The sequence below is a fragment of the Callorhinus ursinus genome, unplaced genomic scaffold (assembly GCF_003265705.2).
Source record: "Callorhinus ursinus isolate GAN/ISIS: 27379988/994484 unplaced genomic scaffold, GSC_fseal_2.0 scaffold18, whole genome shotgun sequence".
In the NCBI taxonomy this organism is placed as follows: domain Eukaryota; kingdom Metazoa; phylum Chordata; class Mammalia; order Carnivora; family Otariidae; genus Callorhinus; species Callorhinus ursinus.
The window spans coordinates 15,839,095-15,849,521 of NW_027397080.1; the positions used below are offsets into that span (position 1 = coordinate 15,839,095).

At 42.9% G+C, this 10,427-nt stretch overlaps 1 protein-coding gene across 11 annotated transcripts in view; it reads right to left on the reverse strand.

The window, feature by feature from the left end:
* The window catches only part of LOC112811776 (mediator of RNA polymerase II transcription subunit 18), a 148,475-nt gene extending 138,325 nt beyond the window's left edge, over positions 1-10,150 (reverse strand). For 2 of the 11 annotated variants that reach the window (XM_073903099.1, XM_073903093.1), the window contains exons 1-2: positions 9,887-10,027; positions 9,179-9,317 (exon numbers count right to left, since the gene is read on the reverse strand). In XM_073903099.1, coding sequence (XP_073759200.1) covers positions 9,179-9,251 — 73 coding nt within the window. In that variant the 5' untranslated portion in view covers positions 9,252-9,317; positions 9,887-10,027. Of the gene's footprint in view, positions 1-1,117; positions 2,260-9,178; positions 9,318-9,886 lie in introns of those variants that run through there. The other 9 variants (XM_025857021.2, XM_025857019.2, XM_025857020.2 and 6 more) reach the window with 9 other exon arrangements.
* Between the last annotated feature and the right edge of the window lie 277 nt (positions 10,151-10,427).

Here is a 10,427-nt window from a genome sequence, read left to right on the forward strand (position 1 = left end):
GGTCATGATCTCGGGGTCCTGGGATCGAGCCCCATGTCAAGCTCCCTGCTCAGTGGGGAGACTGCTTCTCCCTCTCCCTGTGCCCCTCCCCCAAGCTTTTGCACTCTCTTTCCCAAATAAATAAAATCTTAAAAAAAAAAAAAAAAGAAAACTTGGGTCACCTGGCTGGCTCAGACGGTAGAGTGTGTAGCTCTTGATCTTGGGGTCATAAGTTCAAGCCCCACATTGGGCATAGAGCTTACATAAAAAATAAAAGAAAAAAATAAAAAGAAAAATCAAACTAGTTACCATTATCATCAAATGGGAAAAACAAGTTTTCATAGTCACACCCAGTTTTGGCAACATTTTTGGGAACATCATTTACAGCTGGTGGGAGTGAAAACTGGGACATTTCTGGAAGGCGTTTGGCAATGTACGGCAGAAGTCTTAAAATAGTGCATACTCTGACTCAGCAGTTCCCTAGAATTTACCCTAAAGAATAGTCATAGATGTCAACAATGATTTTACTAAAAGCACTAGCATTACAGGATTGTTTTTTTCTATTTTTTTTTTTAAAGATTTTATCCATTTATCTTAGAGAGAGCGAGCATGGGGGCAGGGGAAGGGGCAAAGGGAGAGAGAATCTCAAGTAGATTCTGCGTCCAGCAGGGAACCCTATGCGGGGCTCAGTCCCATGACCCCAAGATCACGACCTGAGCTGAAACCAAGAGTCAGATGCTCAACAGACTGAGCCACTCAGGCGCCGCTAGAGGATGTTTATAAAAGCCAAAAATTGGGAACAAACTAAAAATCCCAAAGTAGGGGGAATCAATGAAGTTATGGAAAATCCACACAATGGGATACACAAAGCAATTATAATTATCAGTATTAACAAACGATCTCTGCTGATTAGTATCTGTAGAGTTCAGGGAAAGCTAATTAATCTCTGCCTCAATTTCCCTATTTAAATGAGGTTTTTTGTTTTTACAGAAGAACACTATAGCCTAATATCCTGAAAAGGTGTTAATGAGAGATTAAACAAAAAAAGAAGGGTATAAACCAGTATATACAGAATACTTTATAAAATAAATATATCTCGTATATATAAATTTATAAAAATAAAGACTAGAAGGATATATACCAGAATAGAAATAGCATATCTTTTTGAATAATAGGATTACAGGTTGTTTTTCTTATTTTTGTCTGTATTTAAAAATTTTTCAACAAACGTGCTACTTTGGTTAAAGGTAACAACTATCATCTCTATCAGAATTAAAACTAAAAACTGCCATTTTTTTCATTCCCACTGGTAGTGAATCCACCCCAAATTAGTGGGGTGATGAAGAACTGGAATCACAGATGTTTCTCTTCATAGTCTTTATTACCACACAATACACTCGCAGTCCCTACTTTATAAACCTTATACACAAATAGCAAAACAATTAAAAGATCTTCCTTTCTAAAAGCTAATTTATTCCAGTTTCCTCTCTTTATACAGAGCGACTGGATAGATTCTCCATGTTATCCTAAGCCTTTAATTCGGAAAGGCTGTCACAAAGGTGAACTTGCCCCATGAGGAAAACAGTGTCAAGAACCAGCTAAGTCCTCACTGTCCTCCTTTCTGGGGGAAGAATGTCTGGCTGGCAATGGTGAAATGGGACATTTATAACATCTTCTTTTTTGTAACAGGTGAGGACAGGCCCCAGTGGCAGACAGACTGTCTTAGTCACATGAGCCTCTTGGGGTCTATTTTCTCTAGGTGAACCAGAGGTTTCAGCTGCTCGGCAAAGTTCCTCATGTCATCAGAGACCATGTCCTGCCCAGCTGGTGCAACGACACTCAGTTCCACAAGATAGGAAAGTGACAAGGCCTCAGTGCTGTCTGTGTTTCCTGGGACCAGGATGCGGAAGATCTTATACACCATAATCTTCATGATACCCTTGCGGAACAAGTGACCCTTGGCGACAAACTCATGGTCCATGCGGAATCCCATTTCCATCAAGAAGTCAGTGAGGTTCTCAGATGTTGCAATGTCTACACAATTTCGCACCAGGGCATGGCGGTTCTTGTCTCCCATTTCCGGCTGTCCCAGGTAGCGCAGATGCCAGGGTGCCCCTCCCCTATCCATAGAACGCCGGGCCCTTAGAACAAATGGACTAGCCTGCTGGCCCTTAAGGAGGAATACCATCTCATGGTCAAGGAAAGTCTCAGGTTCCATGTTGTCACACAAACCCCGAAGGCGGTGGATGAGGCTTTCCAAACTGTGATCTAAAACGCTTCCTGAAGAAGGAAAGAGTACTGTTGAGTCCCATCTTTCATTTTGGGTACTGGGATTAGCAAAAGATTGAAAAAACTTAAATGAAAAACCAAAACAGTTTACTGCAGTGTTCGTAAAGCATAGGTCCAGTACATGAGATTTCGGAGGGGTTATGCTGCCAAGGTACTGGATAACATTTTGAGAAAGTTAATCCCCTTTCAGTTTTTTTTGCAGTCTTACAACTAAGAAAGTCTTACTAGAAAGTCTTTAGGCCTTCCCTAAATGCTAATCGCCAACGGGCTCTGGGCTCAGAGGCTTGAACAACCATAGTATCTATCTACAATAATAATAATACTCTTGTCATTTATTTGAAAAATTATCTTCTATTTCCAGCAACACAAGTTTTTCATCTATAGATTACAACATTTCCTTTTTATGTCACATATTTAAGTAAAAGAGAATGAAATGCTCCATAGAAATACACCGATCTTTGTTCTCCTCTAATTCATCCTCCTAGCAGCATCTGACCTGGTTGTTAGATTACACCCACCTCGAAATCTATTCTTCCCTTCACATCTGGGACACAACTCTTCTCTTAGTTCTTCACCTAAATCACTGACCATTCCTTTTAAGTCTACTTTGCTGGGTCTTTCTCATCTTCCCTAAATACTGGAGGACTCTAGGACTCAATCCTAGTCCTCTTTATCAACAATCTCTTCCTCCCAAGGTGACCTAACTTGGTGCTATGGCTTCAAATATCATTTATGCCCTGAGGACTCCCATATTTATCTCATGAACCACAGACTCACATAGCCAACTGTCTCCTCCGCTTCTCCACTTGGATGCCTAACAGACATCTTCATCTTCCTATGTTCAGTATCCAACTGTTGGCTTTTCCTCCACAATCTTATTCCTCCTGCAGTCTTCTCCATCACAGTAAATGGAAACTCTCTGCTTCTAGTTGCCCAGGCTCCAAACCACAGAATCATCCTGACTCCTTTCTTTCCCCCATAGCCTATATCCAATCCATACTTTTAATATATATGCAGAGGGGCGCCTGGGTGGCTCAGTCATTAAGCGTCTGCCTTCGGCTCAGGTCATGATCTCAGGGTCCTGGGATCGGGCCCCGCATCAGGCTCCCTGCTCCGCGGGAAGCCTGCCTCTCCCTCTCCCACTCCCCCTGCTTGTGTTCCCTCTCTCACTGTGTCTCTCTCTGTCAAATAAATAAATAAAATCTTAAAAAAATAAAATATATGCAGAATCCAACCACTTCCCACTTCCCCATTCATTTCCATCTAGTCCAAGTCTCCCTCATTTCTTGCCTGGTTTTTGCAATAGCCTGCTTCTACCCTTGCCTGCTTCTTCTCTTTTCCATACAACAACCAAGTGGTCTTTTTAGAATATAAGACAGATAATGACACTCCTCTCCTCAGAACCCTCCAATGGCTTCCTGTGTCATTCAGAATAAATCCCAAAGTCTTTACCATCATCTACAAGGCCCTATACATTGTGGTCTCTGCTACCAGTCCAACATCATTTCCTTCTACTATCTCCCTAGATCACTCTCTCCAGCCACAGTGATCTTCCTGTTGTTTCCTGAAAATGCCAAGTATTTGATAAAGTATTTCTCTTCAGAGCCTCTTCCCTTAGTCCTACACTTAGAAAATTTTCCTCACCAGTATCTGCATGCCTCACCCCATCACTTTCTTCAGGTCTTTGCTCAAGTATCACTTTATCAGAGAGGTCTTTTCTGATCACCCTAAATAAGACAGCACATCTCCCTCCAATCTCTTTCCACCTCCCTGCTTGAGGTTTCTTTAGCATTATCACCTCAATTCTTTAGTCATCTTTCAATGTATCAATTGTATATTGATACTTTACTCATCTTTCTTCCTCCACTGCTGATACTCCAATGCTAGGAACATATCAAATATGTACTGAATAAATCTGTTAAAATAAATAAGAGTATATATCGTTACTATGGGAAATATTGACAGTGAGACTCAAAGGACTGAATTTTTGGAAATAGGGAACGTTGTAGGAAAAGCAACAGATCAGATCCCAGTAATCATAGGACAGAAGATCATGGGAGCAGGGAACAAGTCCTACATTCAATACATTGTACCCTACATTCAGGACAGTATCAGACATGTGTTTGTTCATTCCTCATTTTTTTTTTTTAAGATTTTATTTATTTATTTGACAGAGAGAGACACAGCGAGAGAGGGAACACAAGCAGGGGGAATGGGAGAGGGAGAAGCAGGCTTCCTGCCAAGCAGGAGCCTGATGTGGGGCTCAATCCCAGGACCCTGGGATCATGACCTGAGCTGAAGGCAGACGCTTAACGACTGAGCCACCCAGGTGCCCCCATTCCTCTTTTTTTTTTTTTAAAGATTTCAGCAGGGAGCAGGGAGCCTGATATGGGGCTCGATCCCAGGACCCTGGGATCATGACCTGAGGCGAAGGCAGATGCTTAATGGACTGAGCCACCCAGGCGACCCCGTTTCTCAAACATTTGAGGAGCTTTGTGAGTGTTGGTTCATTTAACCTATACTTCTTGAATGCTATTCTAGGTACTATGCTAGGAAGTAGGGGTCCATGCTCTAATGGAGATTACACTTTAGTGGGGGAAGCACAAAATAAGTAAATAAACAGAAATACAAGGAAATAAAAGGGAGATGGGATAGAGAGCAATTGGTGGGGGTGGAGAAGAGAAGACCTCTCTGAGGGGCTGGAGTCAGAGAAGGTCTCCCTAAGGGTATGCAACCGAGCTGAAAGCTGAAGGATGAAAATGAGATGGTTATTTGAAGAGCTGGAGAAAAGTATTGGGCCAGAGGGATCATCAAGTGCTAAGGCACAGAGGCAGGAAAGGGCCTGGGGAATGAAAGAAAATGGAAAGGTATCAGTGTGCTTGAAACGCTGTGAGAGAGAAGGAAGATGAGATGAAGTGAGGATTTGGCCTGGGCCACAGCAGTGTAGGACTGACATACAGTCCATGGTGAAGGTGGACAGCTATGTGTGCCACACTTTATTTTCAACAAAACAGGGAAAGACATGACTGGATTTACATTTTCAAAGGATCATTCCAGGAACACTGGTATGGACTCCTCATCAAGACAACTGCATGATACTCGATTGCATCCTGTTTACAAAATACATTTTGGGGACAATAGAGGAGAAACTTTTGCATATGGACTAGATGTTAGGTGATATTAGAATATATTATTAATTTTCTTAAGATAATAATGATAGGGGGCACCTGGGTGGCTCAGTTGTTAGGCGGCTGCCTTCAGCTCAGGTCATGATCCCAGGGTCGTGGGATCGAGCCCCGCATCGGGCACCCTGCTCTATGGGGAGCCTGCTTCTCCCTCTCCCACTCCCCCTGCTTGTGTTCCCTCTCTTGCTGTGTCTCTGTCAAATAAATAAATAAAATCTTAAAAAAAAAAGATAATAATGATAGTATTAAGGTTATGAAGAAAAATATCCTTGGTTTTTAGAGTTGCATACTGAAGAGTTGAGGGGTAAAATGTTATGAGGTCATAAAATTTTCTTTAAGAACAGCAAAGAGGGGTGCCTGGGTGGCTCAGTTGGTGGAGCAGGTGACTCCTGATCTTGGGGTTGTAAGTTTTGAGCTCAACGTTAGGTGTAGAGATTACTTAAATATACAATCTTAAGGAGCGCCTGAATGGCTCGGTCAGTTAAGCGTCCGACTCCTGATTTGGGCTCAAGTCATGATCTCAGGGTTGTGAGATCAAGCCCTGCGTTGGGCTCTGTGCTAGGAGTGGAGCCTGCTTAAGATTCTCTCTCTTCCTCTCCCTCTGCTACCCTCCCTCCCCTCCCTCTCTTAAAAAAAAAAAAAAAGAACAGCAAAAGAAAAAAGATGAGAAGCAAATATGGCAAAACGATACAAACTGAGGGCGCCTGGGTGGCTCAGTCATTAAGCGTCTGCCTTCGGCTCAGGTCATGATCCCAGGGGTCCTGGGAACAAATAAATAACATCTTTAAAAAGATGACCTGAGCCGAAGGCAGACGCTTAACAATTGAGCCACCCAGGCGCCCCTAAATAAATAAAATCTTTTAAAAAAATGATACAAACTGAAATCTAGATGATGGAAATGGACTGTTCACTATATTAGTCTCTATTTATATTTGAATTTTTAAATAATAAAATAATTTTTTAAAAAGATGACTACTAGGGACGCCTGGTAGGTCCCCCGCAGCAGGTACTCCATCATATTAATGGTGCCTCCAGTGACAGGCATCATGGTGTCTAATTAAGCTGAAGACAACAGAACTGGTGTCCAAGTCCCCAGTCAAGTAAAGCACAAGAAACACCTGAAGAAGTGTTACACTGTTATCAGGCTCAGTTGGTAGAGCATGCAACTCTTTTTTTTTTTTTTTAAAGATTTATTTATTTATTTGAGAGAGAGCATGCATGGAGAGGGGCAGAGGGACAGGGAGAGAAGCAGACTCCCCACTGAGCACAGAGGCGGACAGGGGGCTTGATCCCATGACCCTGAGATCAGGACCTGAGCTAAAATCAACAGTCGGACGCTCGGCCAACTGAGCCACCCAGGCACCCCAAGCATGCAACTCTTAATCAAGCCCCATGGCGGAGGCACAAACTTTACTTAATAATAATAATAAAAAAATAAAAAGATAACTACCTGTCAGTGTGGGAAGAGACAATCAGAAGTGGAAACAATGTAATAAGTAAAAGGTTACTAAAGTAGTTCATGTGAGGGATGATAACTGGGGTGTGGCACTGCAGGTGGAGAAAATACACTTTTAAAATACATGTTGGAGGGGTGCCTGGGTGGCTCAGTCGGTTTGAGCATCTGCCTTCGGCTCAGGTTGTGATCCCAGAGTCCTGGGATCAAGCCCCGCATCGGGCTCCCTGCTCAGCAGGGAGTCTGCTTCTCCCTCTCCCACTCCCTCTCTCTCTGCCTGCCGCTCTGCCTACCTATGCTAGCTCTCTGTCAAATAAGTAAATAAAATCTTTAAACAAAAAATAAAATAAATAGGGCGCCTGGGTGGCTCAGTTGGTTAAGCGACTGCCTTCGGCTCAGGTCATGATCCCAGGGTCCTGGGATCGAGTCCCACATCGGGCTCCCCGCTCAGCGGGGAGTCTGCTTCTCCCTCTGTCCCTCTTCCCTCTCACACTCTCTAACTCTCATTCTCTCTCTCTCAAATAAATAAATAAAATCTTTAAAAAAATAAAATAAAATAAATAAAATAAAATACATGTTGGAGGGGCACCTGGGTGGCTCAGTCATTAAGCGTCTGCCTTTGGCTCAGGTCATGATCCCAGGGTCCTGGGATCAAGCCCCGGATTGGGCTCCCTGCTCCGCAAGAGGCCTGCTTCTCCCTCTTCCACTCCCCCTGCTTGTGTTCCCTCTCTCACTGTGTCTCTCTCTGTCAAATAAATAAATAAAAATCTTAAAAAAATAAAATAAAATACATGTTGGAAGTAAAATGAATAGGACTTAGAAATGGACTAAATGTGGGGGTAAAGTGAAAAGCAGATATTGACTCCTAAATGCTTGGTTCATGCAACTGGTGAATGATAGTAGCACTTACTGAGTTGGGAAAGACTGGAGAGGTAGCTTGAGAAGTGAAAATTAGTAACCTAATGTTGTTTCATATTAAGTTACTAAATGGATGATCTGAATTAAAGTCTAAACTCTTCCACAGGGGCGCCTGGGTAGCTCAGTAGGTTAGGCATCTGCCTTCAGCTCGGGTCATGATCCCAGAGTCCTGGGATCGAGCCCTCTGTGGGGCTCCTTGCTCAGCAGGTGGCCTGCTTCTCCCTCTCCCCCTGCTTGTGCTCTCTCTCTCGCTATCTCTCTCTGTCAAATAAATAAACAAAATCTTAAAAAAAAAAAACAACTCTTCCACAAAACATTATATGACCTCCTGAAAATCACTACCCTCTCTGGATCTTGAGTTTTCTCATCTGGGCAAGTTACTTAACTTGTTTCCTTTTTTTTAAACTTACATTCCTTTTGTTTTATTTTATTTAACCAACTGAGCCTCCCCCCCTTTACCTGTTTCCTGATCTATAAGATAGAACTAATAACAGTATCGTAGAATTATTATATGATCCAGTAATCCCACTTCTGGGCATATATTGAAAATTCAAAGCAGGATCTTTAAGAGATATTTGCACACCCATGTTTGCTGCAGCAATATTCATGATGACAAAGAGGTGAACCGAAATGACAGATAAATAGATAAAGAAAATGTAGTATATACACAAATGGAATGTTATTCAGCTTTAAAAAAGGGGGATCCTGGGACGCCTGGGTGGCTCAGTTGGTTAAGCGACTGCCTTCGGCTCAGGTCATGATCCTGGAGTCCTGGGATCGAGTCCCACATCGGGCTCCCTGCTCAGCAGGGAGTCTGCTTCTCCCTCTGACCCTCTTCCCTCTCATGCTCTCTATCTCTCATTCTCTCTCTCAAATAAATAAATCTTTTAAAAAAAAAGGGGGGGATCCTGTCATATGCTACAATAGGGATGAACCTTGAGGACATTATGCTAAGTAAAACAAGCCAGTCATAAAAAAACAAACACTGTATGATTCCACTCATATGAAATATCTAGAGCAGTCAAAATCAGAAACAAAGTAGAAAGGTGGTTGCCAAGAGCTGAGGGGAGGGGAAAGGAGCAATTAGTGTTTAATGGGTATAGAGTTTCACTTCTGCAAGATGAAAAAGTTCTAGAGATCAGTTATACAACGTGAATATAATTAACACTACTGAACTGTACACTTAATTTAATGTTATGTGTTTGTGACCATAATTAACGTTTACATTTTTTAAAAAAATTGTCTATTGAGTGCCAGAAATCATGCAGGTTACCTTTGTATAACAGCCTCTCAACCCAACAGATGATGAACAGAAAGAGGAAAACAGGTCATCCAAGTTGCCTGGTTCACTTACCCTGCAGCAGGTACTCCATCATATTAATGGTGCCTCCAGTGACAGGCATCATGGTGACTGGAGGTGCCTCCATGGTGTCTAATTAAGCAGAAGACAAGAGAACTGGTTTCAGAGTCCCCAGTCAAAGCAGAAGAAACACCTGGAGAAGTGTTACATTGTTAATACATTAGAGGGGCAGAGAAACAACAGATCTGCTTGTGTCATCGGCCTTGATATCAAAAGATTCATTCATCCAAACTTTTTGAGTAACTACTATAGGCCAGTTTCAGGAACTGATGATACATATATATAAAAAGGGAGTCGTGGTCATGGAGTTAGAGCAAAATCTTCTAGTTTCAATGTCCGAAACCTCTAAAAGTTTTCTGTGCAATCTTGAGGAAGTCATCAAAACTGGGACTCAATGTCCTCCTTATAAAATGGGGCCAACGATATTTAACCCCCAAGACTCTGTGGCTTGGACATGTAATAACATTCAGAACTGAAAGGTGACTTAAGAGACTTTGTCTACTCTTCCATTTATAGATGAAGATACTGAGACTCGTAGAGGGGCCTAAGGACCCACAGCAAGTCAGTGGCAGAGCTTGAATCAATCTAAAATCTGGGCGTTCCGCCTCTCTGAAAACGCCTTTCAAAGAGAGAGAGGCGGAACATGAGGTTCTTTTAAAAGGATGGTTTAGGTCCCCTTAAGCCAACATCAAAGACACGTACCCACTTACACTAGAAACACGCCCCCGAGCGCACTCTAATCTCTTCTCGTAAAGTGGGTAATATATCCACCCCACGACCTCGGAGATTTTATTAAACAATGAGCCCCCAGCCCCCACGTTAAAGCCCTCTGGACAGCTCAACACCTACTCCTCGTCTTTCCACTTCCGGCAAGAAACGGACGTCACGTAAATCTTGACACCGGTGCCCCGCGACGTAAGGGTGCCGAGAAGGGATAAAAATCCCCCTCTCTGCAGCCTCGTAAACAGAAGCGCATGCGCGGGATGCAAACCGCCGTATGGAAGATGGCGGCCTCCCTTGGAGGGTCACCTGAGATTTACCGGGTGGCTTGACGTCATAGGCCGTCCTCCAGGAAAATATTTTTTTCAAGTTTGACGATCTGGAATGTTTTTGTCTAGGAAATCTCTTGAAACCGACAGGGGCAAAAGAGAGCCTAGGGAAAGGAGTTGCGGAAAACAGGGAAGGGGAGACTTACAAAACGACTTTTTGTTGGATACCTGAGGGTGAAAAGACACCCTTTACT